The sequence below is a fragment of the Limulus polyphemus genome, unplaced genomic scaffold, assembly GCF_000517525.1.
Source record: "Limulus polyphemus unplaced genomic scaffold, Limulus_polyphemus-2.1.2 Scaffold1175, whole genome shotgun sequence".
Classification (NCBI taxonomy): domain Eukaryota; kingdom Metazoa; phylum Arthropoda; class Merostomata; order Xiphosura; family Limulidae; genus Limulus; species Limulus polyphemus.
In genome coordinates this window covers 273593-300215 of record NW_013666785.1, presented here as the reverse complement: position 1 = coordinate 300215, position 26623 = coordinate 273593, and the positions used below count along the sequence as shown (strand labels likewise).

The 26623-nt window shown below is 32.6% G+C and overlaps 1 protein-coding gene across 1 annotated transcript in view; it reads left to right on the top strand.

Moving 5' to 3' along the window:
* Positions 1–21214, top strand: part of LOC106462468 (coilin-like) — a 33847-nt gene extending 12633 nt beyond the window's left edge. Inside the window, exons 3-7 of the mRNA XM_013922394.2 lie at positions 10972–11184; positions 12414–12461; positions 12951–13026; positions 18425–18495; positions 20899–21214. Coding sequence (XP_013777848.1) covers positions 10972–11184; positions 12414–12461; positions 12951–13026; positions 18425–18495; positions 20899–20949 — 459 coding nt within the window. The 3' untranslated portion in view covers positions 20950–21214. The remainder of the gene's footprint in view (positions 1–10971; positions 11185–12413; positions 12462–12950; positions 13027–18424; positions 18496–20898) is intronic.
* The last annotated feature ends 5409 nt before the right edge of the window (positions 21215–26623 follow it).

The window sequence follows — 26623 nt, the reverse complement described above, 5'->3', positions numbered from 1 at the left end:
TGCAAATTATAGAGAACTGTTTTGATGTAGTGATTAAGGTCTAATATGTGTAAAAATGAAAAAAAAAAGTATTCAGAAAGTCTTAAGTGTACATTTTGGTCATGGAGATACTTCATTTCAAACATGGAACCCCCTCCCAAGGTGGTCATTACTTTTTCAGAGGAATGTCTGGCCAGAAAGTACTAGATGAGAATTAGACTTAGAGTTAATTTGAATATAAAAACACATTGTTGGTTGTTTTGAGTTTAAAACATGCACATTTATGCTAAAGTAAGCAAAAAATAAATATTGTGTATTCATAACCACTATGTACATAGAAAGACTATTAGTAACTTGGTTTCTATGACAGAAAAACTATATTAGTAAAATAAGTAAACAAAATATGTATTAAAACATCCACAGTACAAAGTTTGCCAGTTATCTTAGGTATACTGTGAAGCAGTGTGATATTTGATCAGATTTGCTGGTCTTATAGTTAGGGGAGTCTGCTTTTAACCAAGCAACCGCTTCTGATGTGTCAAAGTTTTTTAACAGCTCTATGAAATGGTTAAGTAAAACATCCTCGTATATTTTGGTCACATCTTCATGCCTAACCTTTGGGGTTCAGAAATATGCAGTACTGTTGCTTGTGTGAGTTTCATTTGGCAGTATGGTGCTATAAGTGCAAACTTACAAGTATTGTTGTTGTATCACTGACAAGGGGATCTCTATCCCACCCTGAAATGTTCATAATATTTTCACCTCTATGTACAGTACTTTCTTGCCAGTTGATCAAAGAGATTTCACACTACTGCTTCTAATTACCAAACAGTTGAGTGATATAGCTCTTTATATCAGAAACTGATTGAAGTATGTACTTAAATTTGTTGTCTGCCTATATTTATGTGAGTATTTGCTCAGCTGAAAGTTTGTGGAACTTATCAACAACACCACATACAATGATGCTTTGATTTCCTTTTCATAAGGACTAATATTTCTTACACTGTACTATGCCCATCTAAACATTGATCTGATTTTTATTTGCTTGCTCCAGTCTTTTATTTCCCACTTAACTGCCTTTGGCGATATCTGTCTCATGACGCTTTCCACCTACGTCAATGCACCCTATATCTTGGTACTGCATATAAACACCTGCTTTTGATAACATTATCACTTTTTCGTGACAGCCTTTATTAATCAGTTTTTTCGTATAAAGCAAAATTTATTTGGCATGCTGATATATGGCATGAATTCCTGGATTATTATTTCTGGCTTGGAGGCAAACTAGGTTTCTCCTATCCCACATCTGATATCTAGCATCGCTTGACAGTTGGGGAGGAGGGGGGTAGAGTCACTCTCAGTTAAGACTGTCTGAGATCTTCTTTGTAGTGAGATGGAGACATATATTAAGTATGGGGGTGTGGGTGTTTCTTCAGGGGGCTCTGAAGCTGATCCTGGGCATTCTAGAGAGAATTGATTTGCTTTTCCTGTGCTTTCCTTTATTCTGTTAGCTTCTCAGGAGATTACATTGGGATCAGCTCCCTCCAGCTCCATTTCATTAGTTAGTCCATAGAGTGTGTGATGTTTGGGTTTTCCCCAGTTGCATTTGAGCCTGTTCCTTCCTTGATGGCTGAAAGGTCCAAGGGCAAATACTTAGTTCTCCCTCCATCAACTGATATTGCAGTTCATGCTGCTCAGTTATATGGAGGGACAGATATGCCTTGTCCACTATGTTTGTTGGAACTATGTGATTTAGCCTACCACCATGAGATGGATGCGTATTCTGACTCGCAAAGAATAGACTAGCTCCAGGAAATTTGGGGTTCTAGAACAGAGTCTGTTGTCATCCTCATTAGAGCATAATCTTCTAGAATTTGTCACACCCTACATACAGTCCTATGATATTTATTATCCCCCAAACTTTTGTCGAAAAACACTTGGAGATCACCAGGTCAACTTGATGACAAGTTGGGAACATTGTACCATCTGGATGTGTGGGGTAGAGATGCTTTGTTGGAGGGCGTTTGTCTGCTGACTGCCACCCTCTGAGTTCTGTGAGGCCCCCTTTTCTCCAAACTATGATTTTGCATAATTCTAGAATCTTCAGAATCTAGAGTTGATGTCACACGTCTGCATTCATCCCTGTCATCATTGGAATCTCAACTTTCCTTGGCTCATACAGGGGTTTATTGTTCTGCCCCTATTTGAGCATCCCAACATCAGTTCATTAGTACCCAGAATAGATTCTGTCCAGATTCAAGATGTTCCTCTGCTTGGGTGGAATGGCAACAGCAGCTGCTGTGACTATTGTAAGCCTTTGGGGTTTGTGAGAGCTCAGCTTTGAGAATTTCTGGACATGTGGAAAACCTTTACCACAGATCCATGGGTACTACATGTCCTTGAGTCAGGATTAGTGATTCAGTTCACATCTTCACCACCATTATTCACCCAACCTGCAGTGTTTTTGCCTCCTTCTTGGATTTTGGAACTTTGTTTTATGGTTATCAGAGTTTTATTGGTCTAGGGAGCAGTGGAGAGAGTGCTGCTGACCTGCAGACGTCACTGGTCGGAGTTGTTTGCACTGATTGTGTACAGGATGCTTTATCATTCTACCTACATACTCCTATACTCACACAGGTTCTTTTTCCCTAAAACACTGGCAGCCAGTGAAGGGGATAAGTCCTTTTCACCAATTCATTTGACCACTATTTCACACATCTGTTGTTGGTTGGATCTCAATTGTTTGTTATGTTTAGTGAGGGACTTTAAATGTTATGTTGCCTGCACTATTGCTTAGACAATGACTTTTTATTCATTAGGATCTTTCAGTTTTCCGGTTACTTTGTCGAGGTGGGTAGGAAATTGATTCTGATCACTTATTCTGGGCTCTCTTTGGATTCATTGCATTTCCACATCTTTCACAGTCTGGTTGATTTGCCCACTGGAGGACATTGCATGGGGCAGTATGTGGACCTCCTCCAATACTTTTATCTCACATTATTTGCATGATCTGGCAGTATATTTCTCTGAAGGTTTTTTACTACTCCCCAGTAGCTTTCTTAACCACATCTGCTAAATTGTAAGAAGGTGTGAGTATCTTCATTACTAATATTGTCTCCTCTTTATTTTTCAGGGTCCCTTACCTCTTTTTCACAGAATTCCACTCTGTGGTGAAAGTTGCCCAGGCAATTGTGCTTTTATCAAACTAATTCTGCACTAGCAACCACTCGCACAGTATACTTTATCTAGGTTGCAACAGGCTCTGTAGAAATTGGGTGTACCATAAGACCACCTAGAGGTAGGCCAGGTAGTATTACTGTACAAAGCTGGACTGCCACTCATCAGCTATCATGAATAAAGCATAAGGGGATCCTGCCTGTCCTTGCTGATCATTGAATTTAATAAATTAGGGTCGGTTTGCTTTTAAAAATTTAGGGAATTTGTTCACCTATTGCACTGTTTCCGAAGCTTGGGACTCCCTAATGTGCAGTACCCCCTCATTTCCTACTAGTTGAGGTAGGGAGTCCGTAACATGCCTGGTTTCCAGTTGCTGGAGTGATGGACAGGGGCTATTTCTCCAGAGTGTTCAAATTACTTTCTTCCACTCTTCAAGAAGAGGGTAAAGTTGGGGGTCCTCCTACTTGGGTCTCTGTATTTCCCAGATGTCGGTAGGAGAGGCACCAGAGTACTTGATAACCTACTCTTAAAACTGGTTCAGATTTGATGCTCAGCTATCTGGTTGGATTGAGTGTGGCCCTTCTTTTTGATCAATATTGGTTCAGTACATTGTTCATAAAAGAGGGTCCATTGTCTCCTCGTAATTCCAAATGCAGAGTGGTCCCGTCCTGGGTCCTTGGTTGAGCACAGTTTGTTCCATGTCCTTCCCATAATTCTGGTGGCAAGTGTAATTTACCTTGTCCACATGGTTGGGAAGTGAGGATGAGTGTTCATAAATCCAGGCTGGATGAGTTATGTTTCCTCAGGTTGAGTATGGCATACAGGATCCTGTCATTCCGAGTGTGGCATGTTGCCTTTTGGACTTTGAATTGAGGAGAAGCTTTGTCCACTTCTGTGTTGCTTACCTATATATTGTGCTTCAAATGCCATAGCCACCAATGTGGGATTTAGGAAGTATGGCCCTATAATTCCAACCCTGAGCAGTGGGACCTCGGATATCTGGTTAGGGCCTGGCCTATAGGGATGACAGATCATGTCAAATTCCACCCACAGTGCATGAATTAGGTTCCGGGTGAAGAACATACCTGTTCTGGATGTAGTAACTGTTGTCAAATTTCTCAATTAAGCATTTTTTCAAAAGGAATCCCAAAACGTTTGCAGTGATAGAATTTATGAAATTTAAAACATTATTCAGGTGTTTGTTCTACTTTTTAGCTAAGCTCCAGATGTATAATAAACAAGATATTTGAAGTAATTTCTTTTTGATTGTGTTTACAGAACATCATGAAGTATTAATGGAACAGTTTTTTTTTCCAATGCCATTTTTGTGGTATATATGTAATTGAACCATATGAAATCATTTTGTTGTTTGTAATAATACCATTTTTTATTATTACCAGCATTGATTTTATTCTGTAAGCTAACACTTTATATGAGACTTGTATATTTCAGTGTTGAAACTTTAGTATAAACACCAATATTCCTGTATGTTGTATAGCAACCAGATCTAAATTGTTTTTCTAGTGAAATTCCTAGTTTATAAGGAAATATCTTTTTCTAACTTATTTAAAAATTATTTTGAATCACATGCTATTTTGAGATAAACTACTATGCCAAAAATATTTAAACATATGATCTAGAGGATCTCTTATTTTAATTATCAGCATTTTAACATAGTATGTTGCAACTTTCCTTGCTCTGAATAACTTTTTTCTTTAGGGCTTGTTCTGGTCCATTTCATCTTCATTGTTGTTTAAAAATCTTACCCAGTTAAGGAAAACAAGAAGCTTTGGAGATAACACTTCAAACTAGCTCTTTCAGATGTTCTTATCTGCTTTATGAAAGGAAGCATTAATGTACTAGAACAATGCAATAGATTACTGACTAAAAACTCTCATGGTGCATGGATCTTGCTCACTTAAGGTGGTATATACTTTTACATAACGTTATTTAGGTTTTGGCCTTTTTATCAGAAAAAACATCTTCTTATAAAAATATGTTGAAATAGGTACAAAGAGATATTATGGCACAAGTTGTGTCACATTACCACTGTGGCTAACTTGCATGTTATAAAAATGAAGAAATACAAAAGAAATGTCTTATGCTCCTGATAACTTCTACAAATATGACTCAATGCTCCTGAAAATGGGTCCAGACTTTGATGGGATGTGAAGAATTAGTCTGATCTAAGGAAAACTCTGAAAATTAATATAAACGAAATTGATACTTTCTGACAATTAAAGAGTATATGCTACTTTAAGACTTCCCACTATAATCCTTTTCATAATCTCAGTTAAGTAGTTCACCTTCTTGCCTTTCTCTCAACCCATATTCAACCATTACTTCAAAAATTAGTAAAGTGTTTTTTTTACACTATAGAATTTATAATTTGTTGTTCATATTCCAGTGTTGATGAGCTTTACATCAATCAAGATGGTATCAAACATTTTGAAGAGTGAAGAATTGCTTTTGCATTCAAGCTTTTCTAAAGTACCAGCATTTGAGAAGAACATGCTGTACAGACCTCACAGGTGTTGCCCGTTCACAATGGCCACATTGAATTCAATAACATTTATTTTTTTATTGTTAAAATGGTTCACAAAATATGTTTGCAGTCCTAATAGAGAAATGTATGTCACTCTCCAATTGCATTTTTAGTTGACTTGAAAATGATTTTATATATTATACTCCTACATTCCCTATATTGTATATTGGGTATCATCAAGCATTGCAACAATATTATATTTTCTATTTCTACACTTCATGCATCCTATTATCTTAACTATAAAATTCATAATTCAGTGTGTGGTTTTTTCATCTTGCACTCGCTTAAACAATACTGATATATACATACTTATCCAGTTTACATGTTCTTTTGATAGTCTGTGATTTTCTTTGAATATCTTGCTCGGCTGGTCTTTTCATAAAAGAGGTGTTTGGATACTTTTGGTAAAGCAGTGTATATGGTTATAGCATGTGCAGTTTTCTAAATTGTTTCTTTTAAGATTTAGAAACAACTGGTTTTTTTTCTTTTTTGGATTACCGTATCAATTTAAATAATGCTGAATGTTTTAGGTAATTATTATGTTTTCAATGCACATGAATTTGTTTGATAAGAAATTAGAAGAAAAATAAATTTGGGTCAGTTTCTAAGTTTTTTAATTTTCAAATTACTGAGATTTTAACCATTATTTCTGTAGGCCTCAAATGAAACAATGGAAGTGTGCTGATGAATTTAGATGTAGTACTGACAGTCAAAACAAATTTAGATTATGGGTGCATACATATTTATACACATTGCTTTTGTATTTACACTTAAAATTAGCTAATTTTTAAACTTGTTTACCTAATAAATATAATCTCAGGTTAATTTATGAAATGTTTCACTTGGGTTTGTTACATACATTTAGTTTTTACTATATATTTGTGCAATATGAAAATAATCTCAAACACAATAAATATCTGGATAACTAGAGTTACATGTATTGAAATTGTTCTGTAATAATTTGATACATTTTTCCCCATTAATAAATTCCAAGATAACAACTCGCCTCCATACACAAGTGCTATTTCCACCGTGCATCTGCCTATGAGATTTGCATGCCACTAGCCTTGAGCTAACTCCTACCTAAATTCATGTGTTTAATGTGAACTGTGCTGGTGTATGATGACATCATCATGTGACAAAATTCTTCCACCCATAGGAGAACAACACAACCTTCATGCTTAGTAACTCCCCCTATGCACTTACACTGATGATAACTTATTCTTTGCCTCTGCATTACATCAAACAGATATGTTCAAATTTCTCATCTAGTTTGATGAGATTTTTGTTGATCCACAACATTTTGGTTTTTGCTTTACATTGGCTTTTTTTCAAAAGCATTGGTCATTATCTTGAATTCTCAAATAATGGTGACTTCTACTTAGTCCTGTTTGAGTGATGGCATTAAACACCTAGGCCATTTTTCTACTATGTCTTCTGTAGACTTGCTGACTGTTGGAGATGTTGCACCCTTTGTTCAATGTATCATGGATTACCACATGCTTACTAGGCCTCCAGTTCCCTTCCCCTTTAACACCAAATTTCTTTTTTCCATCATTATGAATGGCCTATTGGACTACAAATGTAACCTGATTTGTTTTGGATAGTGCCTTACCATTTGAGGAATTATATTAACCTTCTAATCTCTTTCTGGATTTCATCCTCAGGTAGGTTCCTTCCTTATCTTTCACCTGTGTCATTTAATATTGCTTGTTCTTCACTCCATGAATGCAGTTCTTGGAATTTACTTGTCTTTCCTCCTTGCTTGTTATTAAGATTTATGTTATTTCCTTTTTCTAACAGCTCTTCACTCGCATCCACATGTCTCATCCCCCTCATATTCTTGACTTCTTGACTCTTTTGTCCTGACTTGCAAGTATTCTTCCTTTCCTTTCTAAATCCTTTGTCTTTGATATTTATTTGGCCTACTTGAGGATTGGACCCCTTGCCTTCTATTTTGCCATCTGGTTCCACATTTTTGCATATTTGTCTTTCACCACCTTCATGTATTCCCTTTCCACCTTTTGTTTGAGGCACTTCATCATGTTTGAGAGGGATTTTCTGAAGGTTCTCTTTGCATGCTTACCCTGTTCCACTTCTTCTGCTCTGTCTTTCCTTACTTAGTTCCCTTGGTGTTTTGTCGAGTTGCATTCCTGTACTATGTACATGGTCTTCATCAGGCTCTGTTTCTTTGCTTGGATGTCTTTTATGGTATTCACTTTTCACTGGAGACCTGGACTGCAGTTGCATGAATTCAATCCTCATTATCTTCCCAGGTTTTTCTTATTTCTCAGACTTGCCCTTTGACCCCTGTTTATCATCTGGATCAAATTTACCTGTACTCTTCCCATTCCAGTTTCCAGGCCTTCCTCTTTTTCTCGTCCTCTCACAACACAATGTTTGATTCCTTGTTTTTCTTTTCTGTGACTGTCCCATCACATTAGGCCCTGTGGGTACCAGCATTTGGTCTCAGTTTCTGCTGACATATGTTTTTCATTTTCCTTTCCATGGTTTTTCTTCCCACTTCTCTTTGCACCTCTTTGCATTTCCTTTTCTTCTCCCTCCAACCCCATCTTCATCTCTTGTCTCAGGCGAGATTAGCCTTCTTCTCTTTGCCTGTGAGCTATGGAGTATCTGGTTATTGGGATTTGTGCTTCTCATTTTCATCCTGTGTAAGGGGGTTATTTTGCTTTTGAGGATTCTAGCTTCCCTGGAACCCCTCATTCCTTTGTGGCATGCACATTCCTTCTCCTCTCCTTGAAAAATTGTCATGGTATCTAGACTGTGCCAATACCACTTCTGGAATTCCCCCGCCATTAACTTCCAAACCGGTTCTATCTCTAATGATGCTTCCCTCTCAGATTGAGATGCATCTCTAGACAACAACATGATTTCTGAAGTTTGGACACAGGATAATCAATCATTCCACATGAACATGCACAGACTTCTCACTGTTTGTTGTGCATGTTCCCATTTCCTGCCCTTTAGTCACAATCCACTCTGACATTTTGATAATCATTTCTTACATCAACCATTAACCTTATATTTATGGGCACTCTTTTCTATGCATGTGATGAGAGTTAACTTAGTTACATTCAAAATTCAATTAAGCAATCTTACAATCAATGTATGCCAATGAAATTAGCATTGTAATTTACATTATAGTTCAAAGTTTTATATTATCTAAGTTTTAATTTATTTATTTCAAGATAAACCTTCAAGAAAAAAGTTTAAACTTCAGTTTTGTTGTTACATGATGCACAAGTTCACAAATTCTTAACTTTTTGTCTCTGTAACTTGAATACTTCTTCACATACACTAAACTTCCATGTATAGACAAAAACTAGGTTAATTACTCTGTTTACACCTTTTCTTTCAAACTTCTCAGGGCACATTCAGAGAAAAGAGATATAAGTTTCTTTGAACTCTTGACAGACATCACACCCACTTTCTACACATAGAGTTGTAATTTCTCAGCCAATTATATTTAGTTGAGCTAGATGTTTATAACCACCAGAAAGAGTACATTTTAAAATACGATCTCCCAATTGTTATTTTAAAATTGGTATGAAGAATTCCATATAGAACTAGTCCAACACCTCTTAGCATTGTTGCTGCTTTTGTCCTTGCTAACACTTTAGCATTGTTTCTCACATAGAAATACATTAGTTAGATAGACATTTGATACTTAAGTATATTTTACTTCTGTGTTATTTATGTTTTAAGATGCATATTTGAAAGGTTTAATCATAGATTCATAAGGGTTAGTGTAATACATGAGTACCACCACATTCTGCTGACAGCTGAAGTTTCTCAACCCATGATACCATAATATTGGCCAAGGACTCCCATTGATGTGTGTTTTGATAAATAATAATGCTTAAGGGCAGGAAAGGAAAATAAATCATTAAAAATAAACTATATGTGAAAATGTAAAGACATGCAATTAAGAAAATAACCCCAAAAAAATGTTTTAAGATTGTTTGATGAAATATTTAAAGGTATCTACCTTTTAACTTATGTCTTAATTTTAAACATTTCATTGTACTATACCATAGTATAAGTTGGTGATATTACCTACTGTTAGTAATTTCGTAGAGAAAGTGAAAAATATAATATAAACATTTACCTTAAAAAATGTTTGATATTCATTTAGGAGGTTGTAGGGGTTATGCAAATGAAATTTGAAAACAATAAGATGAAGAAAAGTATTCTCATGCTCTTGTTGTTTTGTTGGTTACATGATATGCTACTTGGGCATACTACTGTAACCATATGGTTAAGTGGGTACATGTTAAGTGAGCACACATCATTCAGTCTGATTGTGCCCTTACCACATACATATCAGTTTGTCAACCGCTTGTATGCAGGTGATCAGTTGGTTATGATCACATTCTGCCCATCCCTGCAACCCTTTAGGCTCCCTTGTCTTTCCCTCCCTTTCACCTTGGGCAAAGTGTATACCTTGATAAAGATGAGATTTGGTTTCCCATTGTTGTATTTCTATGGAGCCCATGCTGTTGGATGTCACATTCCATGGGCTTCCTTTCAGGCAGTTTATGAAGGGAACTCATGAAGATAAAGTTTTACACTGGCCCCTCAACTGCTTCATTGTGGTATTCTAGTATTTTTGTGTGTGAAGGTGACTTATCTTGGAACTTATCTGATAGATATTCACTTCTGCATACATTGTCACCAAACCTCCCCACTTCTGGTGCACCTTTTTTCTCTTCCTTCATCTAAGAATGAAGCTATCACAAGTGCAAGTGCATAGAAAGAGTTACTGCACATGAAGGTTGTTTCACCCTTCTATTGGTGGAGGACTGTTTTTGCATGATGACTTCATGAAGCACCAGTGCAGTTCACATTAAACACGTGAATTTAGGTGGGAGTTAGCTCAAGGCTAATTGCATGTAAATGTCAAAGGCAGATGCATGTGGGAATTATCATTTCTATGTGAAAAGGGGAGCATCTATTGGAAAATGTTAATGTTACATTATAACCGTAACTCATATTTAATCCAATTTTACTTATATTGTAAAAGTAAGTTATGAGATGTGCATTTACATTCAATAACCACATGCAAGTGCATTCTGTGCACATAGAAGATAGTAACTTTAGCTTAGATGCTTGTTTTATGGAGTTGTATTAAATCATACTAGAATATTTTCTTGTCGTTTCAGTTACTTTTTTGCACTCTAGCTTATATACAATTATATTTTTTCATTTTTTTTCTCTTGGCACTAATTTGTAACTTTTTTCTTTTGTAGTGTCTGTCAGAAGATCAGCAACCTCCTGTCCTTACAGAGAATAAACTAATCCAAAAAAATTACGATAAAGATATTAAAACACCTCCAGATTTAACAGGGAAAAATAAAAATGTGTTAGCTGAAAATTCAAGGCCACAGATAAAGAAAAAAAACTTTAGTCAATATCCCCCTCTTAGAGGTCCACCTAGGCCTGGAGATATTATTGCTTACAAGGTAATGTTTAGACAAACATGAAACAGTAAAGAAAAAGAAAAAAATAGTCAACGTTATGTTGAGAATTTTTTTTTTTTTTTTATTCTATGAATGTCAGTGAACTATAAAAACAAATTATACCATTTTCTAAATAAAGGTTAGACACATTATTTTCAGGTAGGTCTGAAAAGCATAATACTAATTATTGATGTATTGAATTACTGAACCTTTAACTTTTTCATTGCCACATTTATAAAATAAACAACTCTTCCAATGCCAGGTTTATTTTGAGATACACAGTTAAACTGAAGATACTTGTTTTAATATTTTATTTACTTATCCAAAACATGAAACTGGTAAACTTTGGGAAGTTTGAAGAGGACTGCCCTTTCTTTGTGATGGTACAAAATTCCAAACACGTGTAACAGTGCTCTAAAAGGAGATATATGTGTTTATTGCAGTGAAAGAGCTAAATTGGATGATTTAGTTTATAAATTTAGAAAAACTGATACTGATTTATTATGAATAGAAGTTGTCCTTTTGACACATTTTTTTTAATGGAAGTAAAAAAAAAATACCATGGATAGATGTGTTCATTGATTTGTGATTTTTTGGTTTAGGTGGAATGTATTCAGTCTTTGCACAACGGAATTGGATGTGAAAGTGTAAATAAAATAATACACGTGATGATTAATGGTTTTTGTTGTTTTGTATTGTAGAAGTTTTAATTGTACCTACGTGTATTTAACTTTTGAAATAGTAACTTTATATTTCCAATGTACTTTTATGTCAAAATTGCACATAATTAATGATCAATGGTGAGCTGATGAGTTCTGCTATTGAATGAGAGGATTCCTGGACAGTAAATTTTCATATGATATATATATCTGATTCAAAACCAGTAATGGGCTAATTAACAGGAATCTGAGGAAAATATTACAGTGAAGCATGATTTCAATTACTCTTTTTAGGCCTAAAAACTACAATACTTTGCCTGCTTAGAGGAGTTAAACCATCTTATAGAGATATCAATCTTGATAATTGCAATGCTCTCAGATTTTGCTCTTCTGCTACAAAAAACAAAAAATGCTTTGCAAGTATTAATTAGATGCACCTTAAATGTGGCATAGCCTGATCTGCAAGTAAAAAAGATAGTTTAAGTATTTCAGATTATTGAAACTAAACAATAGATTAATTCTGTATTATAATTGACTAGGCTGTGAATTTATGGGAGTTTATTTTTTCTTTAGATCTTGGAGCTTTCTGCGTCATATTGTCCTGAGATTTCAGAATACAAGGCAAGTATGCTTACTTTATCAGAAACTGATAGTTACGTGTGTGTGTGTGTGTGTATAGGTAAATTGTACTATGGTAAAGAGTCACATAAAGTAAAAGGTTGGCTCTAGGTAGGAAAAAAAAAAACTACCAGGAAACAAACAAGTACATTTTCAGTATGTTTAGGGTTCAGAACTTTTAAATCAAGAGGAACCATAATTTACTGTGTTTGGTTTTTTGAACATCTTGTACATTGAGTTTTTAATCTTTGTGCAAGTTATTTTATCCCTGTTTATGCCAGGAGTCTGTTGATTTTTCTTTTAAGATACCAGAAATCAAATAGTTTAGAATAAAAAACAAAACGTTCGGTTTTAGTATTTTGCCTTCAGCAACTTTTACTATTGCAAAAATATTACATTATTTAGTCAATTTTGATAAACTGTTTATCAGGAACATGTTTAGTTATATGAATAAAGTAAATACTGCTATAAAAATGTTTTGTTTTTTTCCAGGAAGCTACTGTTGTTAACTATAATTTTACAAGTGATACAGTTGAAGTTGAATTAGTTGGTGATGAGGTACCAGTAGGTAAGTAATTTACATGGGCTGTTTTGAACTAAGTCAGTCAAATATTTTATGTTTAATTGTTTGAGCAAAAAAAAAACACCCAATGTAAATCTTGAAACACAGTGGAATTGATATACGTTTTTCAAAGAGAAAAATTACTTTTTAGAAAGTCTAAGATCTTAAGAATTGAAATTAAAGAAGAATGTATAACAATATGTCAACCACACTATAGTTGCTATATCCAGTGCTGATGAGGTCATTTACCATGTACTAGGACATATCAGGCAAGGGCCCCCTTAGTGACACAGTGGTAAGTCTATATAACACTAGAAACTGGGCTTCAATACCTGTGAAGGGCACAGCATAGATAGCCCATTGTGCAGCTTTGTAGCTTAACTACAAACAAATCATCAGTCAGGCTGAGATATGAAAGATGCAATAGTGGATTGACTTTATTTACTTACCAAATTGTATGAACAATAACTATAATAGTGTCTATTAGATTCAGTTGGTGAAGTGTAATTAAAGATAAGTTAGTTTTTCACATGTAAAATATATGCTTTTGTCAAAAATTGGTGTCAGTATGATAATCATTATTTAAGAACTTCCAAAACATCGATAATCCTTGTGAAGCTTATTAATTTTGGCAATTTGTATTTTCTGCAAAAAACAATTTATATATATATTTATTTATTTGTTTATATATATTCATATATCCGTTATTTTGCTTTTAAAAAATTTTTGAGTATCAAAGGATTAGAAAATATATTTTGGTGACCGTAATGTTTCTGTTACACGTACATATGAGTATATCATGTCTCAAATTGTAATTCAAATACATTCAAAAGATAAAACATACAGATAAAGATAAATGTCAAAAAACTATAAAGGCATGAGTGGTGTATAACTGTGTATTAGCATTCAAAAAGCATTGGAGATAATCTGTTTCTTCATTTATTCAGTAAAGTGGGTGCAACAACAGATGAACAAATTATTACGTGTCTATGTTCAGGTATTTGAATCCATAATATTCTGAACCTAGCTACACATTCACTATCTAAACCAATTATGGAAGATAGTTGTTCAGTAATAAAATCGAAGAAAGAAGAAAACAACCCAACTACAAGTAAAGCTAAAGATTTTGGAATACACATGGCAGAGAAACAATATAAAAGATACAAAAAGTAAATAAAAGAAAAGGATTATGTTCCCCAACCATACGTAATTAAAAGCAGTCCATCCTCATCCCTTGCAATTGAAATGAAATGTGCCAAATAAAAGGATACCATGTAACTAAACATAGTAAAAAATATTGATTAAAACATTGTAATTTTAAGAAATGTTTTAGCAAATATGGCACACTAAAGTATCCTTCAGTCTTTCCTGTCACATTTTACTTTCTTAGAAAATAATAGATAAATCAACTGAAAACAAAAGTAAGAAAATAATAAGATCAAACTTTAAAACTGAAAGAATTGATTGAAAAAAAATGTTAGACTGGGAGATAAAATCATGTGATAATATGCCCAAACGTTTCTTAAACATGACCATTGCAAGTTAAGGTGACAGAAGGTCAACAGGTTCAAGAGCAGAAAAAAAACTATCTTTACAGGGGAAAATGATGTCTTTAAGGATAGAATTATAAACACATATTTTTTTAATGCAATGTTTTATTTATTAAAAAATAATCTGTAGATTTGGATTATAGTGGGAAAGCTATAACCATTGAAATTGAGTTTTTCAGTTAATTTAACATGGAATAAAAAGTATTCAGATTTATTGCAGGTTGGTATAAGTATTTTCAATTATGAAAGAATTAACCTCCTTAGTTCACAATGTAACAAAAGGTTTCTCACTCAATTGAAATTGACCATTTTCACATACATCCTCTTACTGTTGTTAAAATTACTAGTTTATACAGTGTCAGTGACTTCAATAAGTTAACTGAAAAAGAGGATTACTTTATCTTAAAACATAAAACACTATTCCAGTGGTCTAAACCAAGACTTCCCATATAACACTTCTAACCTTGGTAGATCTAACTGCATCTGCTGTATTTTCCTTGTTGATTTACACAAGCATAAAAGATCAAAGGGAAAAGGTTATAACAAGTGTAAATGGGTTGATTTCAATTAATTTTCTAAAACTTTAGAGATAGCTTTATATTTTCTTAATAACATTACCTCTTTTTCATTAATACTTTTTTGAGTAAATATTGATAAGATTAGTCTTATCCAAACAAAGATATGATACCCTGTATATTAAATTGTTTTTTAACATCATGAAAGTCTCATCCAAACAGTTATTTCTTTTTAATATCAGTAATACACATGCAAAGATATAATTATTGACCTCATCAAACTTAAACTTTGTTTAGAATCATTTTTGACTTCTGATTTTCTTGATATACAGAAGAAAGAAAAAATCCTTCATAGTAACTGAGTTCAAGCATAAAATAGTAAGTGATCTGTCTTTACTATCCTTAGTTCATGGGATTATTACTGATAATTCTTTACTGGTTAAAAACCTTCACTCAGCTCAGAGTAATAAGCACAATGCACCAATTAGTCCTTTAAATATCAATTATAAGGCTTGTCCATACCTTAAATCCTGCTGACATTGATGCTTTGCCATGTTGTTGTTTTGATAATAGTTGGACCGATGCTTATCATCAACATTTCATTACAGATATCCTTAGAATTCTTGATGATGATGAATTCATAAAAATTCTAGAAAAACTAGAAAAAGGCTCTGAATTTAGATTTCCTAGAAGTACAAAGAAATTTACTATTCTAAAATTGTGTGAAAGAAATATTATGAGTATATTCCGAAAATCAGTAAAAAAAAACTTTTTACTCACCAAGGTACTTTTATGAATGATAAAATCTGTTTCTCGTGTTTATTAAAAATAAACTTGATGCCTTAGATATTTCTATCCACAAACTTGACATTCTGTATCACATATTGAAACAAACAATTTCACTAGCTCAAAAACTTGTGACAACCCTTGTAAGTAAAGCTGGATGCAATTTTTCAGTCATCTTTAAAAAGTCTAATGCACTTTCTATCTTAAAAGAAAGTCAGCAGTAACACCACTTTGCTATAAGAAAAAATCAATACTAATTCTATTTTAAAGAATTTATATAAACATATTAAAATATGGTAAGTTTCCTTTGAGCACAACTGTTGAAATCTACCTTTTCTTTGTGCTATTTTGAAATTGCATAAAACCCCTATTAAATTCAGATTTATTACCAGTTCTATAAAAACTGTTATCAAGCCACTTGGTTTGTTCTTTTATCAATTCTTAAATATTTTAGCTGGTAATATTAAAATCAATAAAGGTTAATAGGTAATTATCAATATTAACAAGACACTAGACTGCCTTATCTCCTCAAACCTGAGTAGAAGCTCACAGCATCTAGCTAAAAATTCTAATTTATCCATCAGCATTTGATAACATTTATGTCTCTTTGGCTGAAAACTAATCCAAACTATGTTGTTATTCCACAGAATTAAGAAAATTGAAAGTTTATATGGTATGGTGATATTTATTAAGAAATCATGAAAATAATTGTGGCAGAATGCACAGAAAGTTATGGGTTTAAAAAGTTAAGGACTGACACATTATTGACAACTTTCTAAATATGTCTTGATTTTACTACTTTTTTCATTAAACTATCCATGACAGATCATATTAAAGTCTTAAATCTTCATTTTGATTGTTATTTGAATGATTCTTTAAAATTACCCATCAGATTTTAACTGAAGAAATTTACAAAAATGTTTTCATTGACCATATATTTAATAATTACATTGAAGTTAACCATAATATTTATAAACAACAAATAGGAATACTATTGGGTCTCAACTACTCGTCAAGTGAGACTAACGTATAAAATCTTTATTATGAGCATTTATTCTTCTCATAATCACTAAATCTGGATCAGTATTTCTTTAGTTTTCATTACAAAGATGATCTTAATTCTTTGAACTGATTGTCTCCTCTATTTACCCTGTCCCCCGGTGGGACAGCGGTAAGACTTTGGATTTACAATGCTAAAATCAGGGGGTCAATTCCCCTTGGTGGACTCAGCAGATAGCCCGATGTAGCTTTGCTATAACAAAACACAGACACTATTTACCCTATGAAACTGGAATTGGATATGTCAACTGAAGCAACAACAACTTGTAATTTTCTTGACCTAAATATCTCATTTATTAATGGCAGTTTGAATTTAAACATTTATGGTGAGAAAAACAAAAAAAGTGCATGTTCTTTCTTCTGTGATAGTGTAATTTTAAACCTCGATTAAAAGTGTTATTATTACACCACTGAAAAGATTTATGCTAGTTTGTAACAAATCTGAATTCATTTTATTCCATGTTATTAACTTAAAATCTCAAGTTTAATAGTTGTGGCTTTTCAATTGTAATCAAAATCTTCAGCTTATTTTCCAATATGTATATATAACATTGTACTAAATAAATATGTTTGTAATTCTATTCTAAAAGATATGATTTTCACCTGCAAAGATAGTTCTATCTTCTCTTGAACTTGTGTTGACATTCTTTTACCTTCATTGGTATTAGTCATGGTGAAGGACAGTTTGGTCATGGTTTTTTTCAGTTAATTTTTGCGGGTTTTATAGTCTTAAGAACAGATATGATCTTATTCTTTTCTCATTTGTTTTACTTTCTAATGCAAGTAAAATGGAACAGGAAAAACCAACTTTTAGGTTGATACTGGAATGATACTTCAATCTGCCCATATTTGCTAAAGCTTTTCTTAAATGTACAATGTTTTTAATTACTTTTTTTAATATGCTTAATTACATGGTGTCCTTTTCTTTGGTGCCTTTCTTTTCACTTCACATTCAAGGGAGGTGGATAAGCTACTTTTGATTATGTATGGCTGAGGAATATAATTCTTTATTTTTTTTATTTTGGTTCAATTATTTTTTCTATCTTTTATATTATTTTTCTGTTTCTGAAATCTTTAGGTTTACATGTGGTTGGGTTGTTTGTCCTTCCTTTGATTTTATCATTAGAGAACTACTTTTCGTAATTGGCTGCAGACAGAGAATGTGTAGTTAGGTTCAGGACATTATGGGTTTAAGCACCTGAACCTGGTTCTCTAATAATGTTCATCTGTTGTTTCACAGCATATTCTTACCTGCATTGTTGTATAATTGAAGAGACAGCCTATCCTCTTGCTTTTTGAATGCTATTATGCAATTATACACCACTCGTGACTATATAGGTTTTTGATATTTATTTTTATTTCTTTATGTTTTGTCTTTGCACATATTTGGATTACATTTCAAGATGTGCAACTTTTGCCTACTTACACATCACGATGTTCAGCACATATATATCATTCTTATATACACACATTTGTATATTTACTTCTTGTCAGTTGGAATTGGGAAGTTTGATTTGCCTGTAGAAAATGAGGATGAGGAAACAACAGTATGGAAAAATAATAAAGTGAGTAATTTTTTCAAAGTTATATGTAGTTATTTAACAAATTAAAGAATTCTATAAATGTAAAAATAGATGAGACACTGAATCAACATTAAGACTTTTCATTCAGATATGTAGTATTTTCCCCCTAAATAAACCTATATGTATTTATTATAGTATTGTAGTTTTTTAATCTTACTTAATCTTGTATGGTCATATTATAGCCTTAAAGTTTAAAGAGTGTAATAAGCTTGTTTTATTTTTACTGTTTTGATACTGATTCTTTGATAGTGTTACCAGACATCTCAGTTTTACGTGATAGTCCCCTTTTTTTGGTAGTTTGTCCCATGTCCAGAGAAAAGTTCTCAGGAAGTACAAAACATCCTGGTTCTATGATAAAGACACCAAACTCTCAGTTACATCAAGTCACAAATGTGATAGGCCTACTTGACTTGCTTGTTGTTGTAACACGTACTCTTCTGCCACAAGACTCTCTCAAAAGTTTTGTCTGTGTATGGTGAGAAACCCATGTCTGTGAAGACTCTCTAGTTAGTAGTACTGTAGTAGGACTAGAGCAGTTGGGGAATGTTTGGTGGATGGTTAAACATCAGGGACTGTTCTCTAAGATATTTTTATTATTGAAAATGTTTAACCGTTCATATTGTAAAATGATGGAAAATGTGTGTTTTTTAAATACTTTTTTTTTAAGGCAAATCAGTTGGATAACAAAGTTGGGTGCACTATTTGCAAAGCTGTGTTGTTGATAGCACACAGTGGCAAATCAGACATTACATATCACACTGCCAAGAAAAAGCACAAGGACCATTTTGAAATTAGGTGGAAGGGCTGGCCTGTCCTGGTTTTTCAGTTTGGAAATCTGTTCACCCTATTCTTTGCACTATTTTCCTGAGTGTTTTTGTTCAACAACTTGGTGCATTGTTATAAACCATATTTCAAAATAGTATATTAAAATTGTAATGCTTTTGGCTGCAATATAACATTTTAACAGCATTTACCTATGTCTTGCTAACACAGGTCCCTAACCCACAGGGCAGAAGGGACACGTGACCCCCACCCTCCCCCTGCTTTGATTATAAATTTACCATAATAACATATTGAACATTATGCTTGAATGCCTGCTGCCTAATTTTATGGGCTTACAGCTACAAAAACCATTACTTTAGATCAAACAATAGAACTTGGGATTCTCAACTTTTTATCAAAACTACTTTGGCTTTGCTATACTTGGTAGTTTTATTTTTTTGCCATCTCATACTCAAAGTTGGACAACCAAGCTTAGTATTACTTTAGGGTGATTATTTGAATATTTCATCGCTATAACTTTCTTATAAATTTATTTATTCTTTTGCTTTCATTTTTACTTAAGAAAGATTAATAGATGATTTTTTTATTGGACCTTGACCAGCCTTTTCCCACACCCACGTATATCCATTCAGAGTAAATTGATTGAATTGAGATTTATAGGTCTGTACATTATCTGCTGGGCTCATATGTTTTATTTGGGCTTCTGTAAGCAGGATTCTTTGTTGAGTCTGATCCTTGTAACCTAGTTTATGCAGAAGACGTTGAGCTAATCAATGACTCATGTTGGCGGCACTGGCAATATCTACAAGTCTGCTGTGGATTGGACATTCATTTGTTGATAAATTTCTAGAATGGTTGTTAGCAGCTCTAACTTATGACTCATAAAACTGAAAAATGATGTTATGCACAGTTCTGTTTGTATGTCCAAGCTTTCTCTCTTCTCGTTCTAATTTCAGTCTGCATACCCAATTACACGACTGTGTGTACATACTGATGTATTAAACATCAGCTGTCCATGGCATCTTTTTACAGTTGTTTGTCTGTTGCCTCTGACACGTAACATTTATGGCCTACATTCCTGGCATTTTGGGTAAAATGGCTATCTTCATTATTTTCAGGGGTGCTAATTTAGTTATGACAAGAGTTCTGTATATTCCTGATGATGACTTGAACAGTGTTATATAAACATTTTTGGAGGTGTGGCTTGTACTTGGTGTGTGTCAATATAAAACAATTCCCTTCAAATATGTATGGAACTTCCTCCTTAAAATGAAACATTAGAATACATTATTTATGAAGGATTCCTACACATTACAGCAAAACATAAAATAAGTATCTTACCAAATGTTAGCTCCATTCTAATGAACCATCATCTTACTATCATATTGAACAACAGCAATAACAAAAGTAATTTTGCTAAGACAATTCTTATTAGACATTATATGAAAATTATAAATGAATTTTAACATAATCACAAACATCTACTTTTGATTTTTGAGATTTTTTTTTCAAACTAGCTAATCCAGTCCTCTAAGAAAAATAATACAAAACTTTGTAATAGTAATTTGGTGTGATGTTGTACCAAACCTTTATTTTTTTCAGGTTGAAGTTGCCTGGACATCAATGATTGAACCTCGGCTCCTTTCATCGTAAGTAAAGGCAACATGTACCTCCATGAGAAATTCCTGAAATGAAGAAATTGGAATCATGACATTGCACAAGAATTTAGAAGAAAGTGTGATCTATGTTTAAAAAAAAAATAAGGAATTTGTACTGAATCAGTTTTATCTGACCAGGTTTAAAAGTGAGCATGTATTTTTAACATAGCTCAAACCTTTTGCCCAAGCATTGTCTTTTGTTTTCATACTGTCAAGTGACTCCTTGTAATACACAACAATAAACTTTGTATAAAAGTTGAGTTTTTAGTACATTTCTATCAGTAGTTAAACTGTATTCTCATACACTTTCTTTTTGATAACTGCTGAATAGAATATTAAATTATGTCATTGGTCCTTAGTAGTTCTCTGTTTTACAATGTAATCTGAGACATTTGATTACTTAGGTTTGAAAACATTTAATATGTAGTGATTTACATATTCTTGTATTAAACAAGATCTTCAATCCATAATTTTCATTGGTAATTGATAAATGAGATCTTAAGCATTTTAATTAACTGATAAGGTTATAAAATACTTGAATATGGTAATTTTTGGAAAAATAGAAAAATTCTACATTCACAAATACATAATATCATGAAAGTAATTTCTCTGTTTGAGGGAAGAGGTATTGTACATGTGTGTTGTTTAGGCCTTGAAATGCTTCTATAGATAGCTTTTAGAAAGTGGAGAATAATAATATACGTAGAAGTGTTATTTTAATTTATTTTCAAGCCTGAGGACCAAATAACTAATTTCTTTTAACCTTATATATATATATATATATATATATATATCTCCATGTATTACTATAATAAAAAAAATTAGCCCTTTGAAACTGTCCAATATTTGGATTTGTATATGTTTGAAAATAATTTGTATTCATATACAATCTAAATACATGTTAGATATGTTGAATCACATTATATCAGCTTATACGTATAAAAGAAATAAATAATAAACTCTTTTGACACTGTGTTAATTAATGTAGAATGAAAAATTATATTAATATCAAGCTTTGATTAAGTTAAGATTTAAGTAAAAATTATATATAAAAATTAAGCAGTATTATTTGATTAATTTTTTTCACTTTATAACTAGTAGCTATAAACATGTATCATGGATTCTTTTCAGACATTTTATCTCAAGTAATTCATCCAGTAGCAATCTTGTTTGATGTATATTATCTTCAAATGAAAAAATCTTACTTTCTTTTGCAAGTGAATTCTTTCGTAAACTAGTTTTTCATGGCATTGTATAACTATGGAAAACAATAACATACAAAATTCACTTTTACAATTAAAAAATTACAGATATTGAATATACATGATATTAAAATGATCTTGGAGCTTGTACCACATCTTTACAGTCCTTATCACCATATCCAGTCATGCTCTACCTAATGGCCGTACATCTAGGCAAGAGCCCTGTAGTTTAGTTTCCATTGCAAAAGGCTCTGTCATAGGGTCTTTATGTCTAAAGCACATCCTTCCTTCCTGCATGGTTTCCATAAACTATCTAGTGTACAAGAATGATGGTTCCCCAGAACGTGTATCAACAATCTGATCACACAGAAATCCATAGGCACTGCATCTAGCAACTTGACTGGTATGTCTTTGTATGTCATTCTCTAGCTGCTTGAGATGTGTGATGTTTGAACAAACATGGGAAGCAGTGTGTATACACATGACTTATGTTGCATTTCCTTATAGAGATCCTTCTGAATTATGTTGCATACTGTTTCCTGTAGCATGTAGATGGCTTTGGCTACTGACCTCTGTGTTCATCGATCCTAACCTGTTATAAGAACCGACACTTAACTAACCATGGTTGGAGTATGATTTATTTCAGGTCTCTTTCTGGATGGTTTTGGAATCCCAAATTGGTCCATATTTTTTGTTTTCCAATGCTATTAAGTACAAGGGATATTCCCAACTTGGAAATTATAAATCTGAGTGAATGAATATTTTATGTTGGAAAGTTTATTACATACATGCTTTTGGCCGCATCATAGTCCATATGAACATCAAACAGTCAAGATGTAGTTCTAATACATTAGCTCCACTGCTGCTGTTGTCACATGACTTGGTGCTTTGTATGTTCAAAATCATATAATATGACATACTTAAAACTTAAACCTCTGGGTGAATTGTGAAATTAAGTGTTGAGCTTAATTATATTATCATAAGTGAAAGTTATGCATGTTGTGATAACTGTTTTAAAATATACTTAAAAAGTTTCGAGGTGTGGAAGAATTTGTTGCAATCTGAAAAACTTGTCAAGCAACTAAGGCTGATTAGAAAAAAAAAATAACTGAAGTAGAATCTGATAAGTTACAGTTTAAAAGCTGAAAGATTATGAAGCATTGAAACCAAGTAGACAGCTTAGGTGTTTTTTTTTTATATCACAAATATTATTCCTATTGAAGTAGTGTATTGAATTTTTAAGTACCCTGCATACTTTAACATGAGAATCCCAAAAGATATACAGGAATGAAATACAAGCTTATTCATCAACTATTATTTATAATTAAGCCAGTAGTCTATAGTCAATCCATGTGCTTCAACAATATTGTCAATGTCAAGGAATATCCTTTATTCCATCATTTCTAAGCTTCAGAAAGTTCTTCCCGGTGTTAAATTCATGACTTTTGAAAAGCTGTTTAGTTGTTTTGTTATAGGTCAGCTTATATGGATTTATAACAGTTTCACAGAATTACACATTACTACAAGGCAGGAAGATGTGTGCTGTAGTATGCATGATATTCAATTTATGGTATTTATTGTGCTGTGAAATGTAATGCATATAGAAATTATGCTTTTAAAAGGATTTTTTAAACTGCTGACCATAGAAGTGAATGACAAGAAACTTGTAGGTTATTACTTGGTAAAACTTAAAAGAACACTGAAAGAAATGTTGAAATTGTTTTCTTTCAAAGTGAAACTTGAACATTAAGCTGTTGAACACTTTTCATCCTTGAAAGAAAATTGAAGAATGTTAATGTGACAAAATCTACAATATGTCATTGTAAAATACCACAAAAATTAGGAATTATTAATCTTTTATATCTTCGTGGCTGACGGTCTTCTTCAGAGAAATTTAACTCAGACTTTAGGCACAAGCTGTATATATATATATATATATATATATACCTGTATGTGATATCAAGTGTATTATTTGAAGTACCGTTTATGGATTGTACATCTGTTTAATAAGGTGTACAGTCTAGGAATAAAATTAAATAAACATGGTTTCACATGAGTTATGTAGCACATATGTGAAAGTAACATACAAAAACTTTAAGCAGCTTACAGCCATGGTGTTTCAGTAAATTCTCCTGAAGAATATCTTCTAGTCTTCGAAATGTGAAGGAAACTTTTTAGTAATTGATTTCCATTCAAAATGTATTATGATTTAACTGAATTTTATCATGAAATGTATTATTAAAAATTATAATGTTTTATATCATTTAACAAATATTGGCAAATTATTTTTTTTCACCAGAAATATTAGTACATACAAGTAAGATAATTGTACATGTGACTATAACAAAATCTTTGGGATGAAAATTAATCATTAAATGGAAAGTTTCAGCCCAAAACTAATGGGAGTTTTATTTAAAATGTAGGCCCTATTTGGCTCATTTATTCTGAATTTGGAACACAGATATACATACTTCTAAATATGGAAGTTTATTGAATTTAAGTTAATTTTTTCTTTCATAAAGTTACAATCTTTTTAATATTAAGTGAGATGATAAAAGCTTGTCACAAACAAGCTGTAAGATAAGAAAGTTATTTTAATGCAGTTTACACTATTACTACCAGAGATGCCACATAAGGAACGTTAATAGGTGTGGAGCATGTATGTTCAAAACTGTTGGTATACACTAAGTACGAATTTATAAACTGCTTATTGAAAGGTGAAGCTGAAGTTAACAGGGGTGCTATGCATTATGATGTTACATACTTTATCTAAGACATACCCTAATAAACGCGTATAGGTTCGACAGAGTTGTTGCTTGAATTAATGAACAAAATGATACTCTTCATATGTATTCAATGACCATAAACACACATTTATTTATACTTGTAAAATCAAATATCAAATGCATTGTTGTACTTTAGTTTTACTATTACTTGTTTATATAGTTACTACTAGTACTTACTGAATTCTATCTTATTATGAGTGTTTCTCTTAAAATCAATATTTAAGTTCCCTTAACTCGGAGACCTAAACTTCCCACTGTTACAGTCCAAGTTGGCACATTTATCATCACACAGGAAGTACCAGTAATTTTTTATAGATACCATAGCATTACTTGTTATACAATCATTAGGCTGATAAAATAGCTTTATTTATAAGTTTCCAAATTTAACTATGGTGCACAAAACATTGGTTTACAGTAGTTTATTTAATAATTTGGAACTAGTTAGGGACATGTACAATTAATTATTGATACATTAGAAATGAATAATATTTGATATCTTGTAGCTTTTAATGTTTTTTTCAAAATAATATGTGAAGGTAACTAAAAGTCCTACAATAGCATAGTGGCTTTAATTGAAATAGTTAAGCAGTCTCACCTCAAACAGTTCTTATAATTTCACTCTCACTTTAGTAGTTAGACCCAATTTTTTCATAAGTTATGTAAAAAAACATTATTAAATATTACTACATGCTTATATTATTTTATGGTTTAATTTTAAATTTCATCCAAATTCAACCTCTGTGTTTAATGTATCTTTCCTTAAATGTAATATTTTACTTTCAAGTAATGCAGTTTAGCAGTAATATTTGTGTTTAATGTAGCTTTCCTTGAATGTAATATGTTACTCTCAAGTAATGCAGTTTAGCAGTAATATTATTATTAGTTTAACTGGCTAGAGGATTACTCATTTTTTTATTTTATGGTACATTTTAACTTCTCTTTTCTAACTTAAAGTGTGATCTTGGATTTTATATGAAGTTTCCTGCTAATTGTATAGTTCTAGAATAAACTTTTTGTACAGTATAATACCCCTGGTTAAACAGATATTTTTTTATAATATCATTATATTGTTGCGTCATCGAGGTCACGTGACTGGTGTGGCGCCCTCTAGGTTCTAGAACTATCTTGTTCTTTCAGGAATGCTCTAGTATTTACTAGATTGGGGTAGGCTGGTATATATAAGAGGGGGACAACGTGACGAGGGTAATGTAATGCGTGTGAGTAGATAGTGAGTAATTGAACTGCAGTCACAGGGTATTGTTGAAGTTAACGTTCGTTCGTTATAGTGTTTGTTTTAACGCGAATATTGAAATAAGTGTATCGTAAAGTTATATTCGGAAAGAATAAACCAGTTTTATTAAGTAAAGACTTGTGTCGCTTAAGTTTCGTCGGAACAAAGTTACGGAAAATCAATTAACAAACGGAGACGTAACAAATTGGTGTCAGAGAGGGGGATAGAAAAAAAAAGAGAAGAAAAATAGGAAACGAGAGGCGGAAAATCAAACTACAGCTTAGCAGACTTGATGGCAGCAATACAAAAACAAGAAAAGAAACAAGAAGAACGAGAAGAGAAATTACAACAGTTGTTAAAGGAAAAAGAAAAGAAACAAAAAGAACGAGAAGAGAAACTACAACAGTTGTTAAAGGAAAAAGAAAAGAAACAAAAAGAACGAGAAGAGAA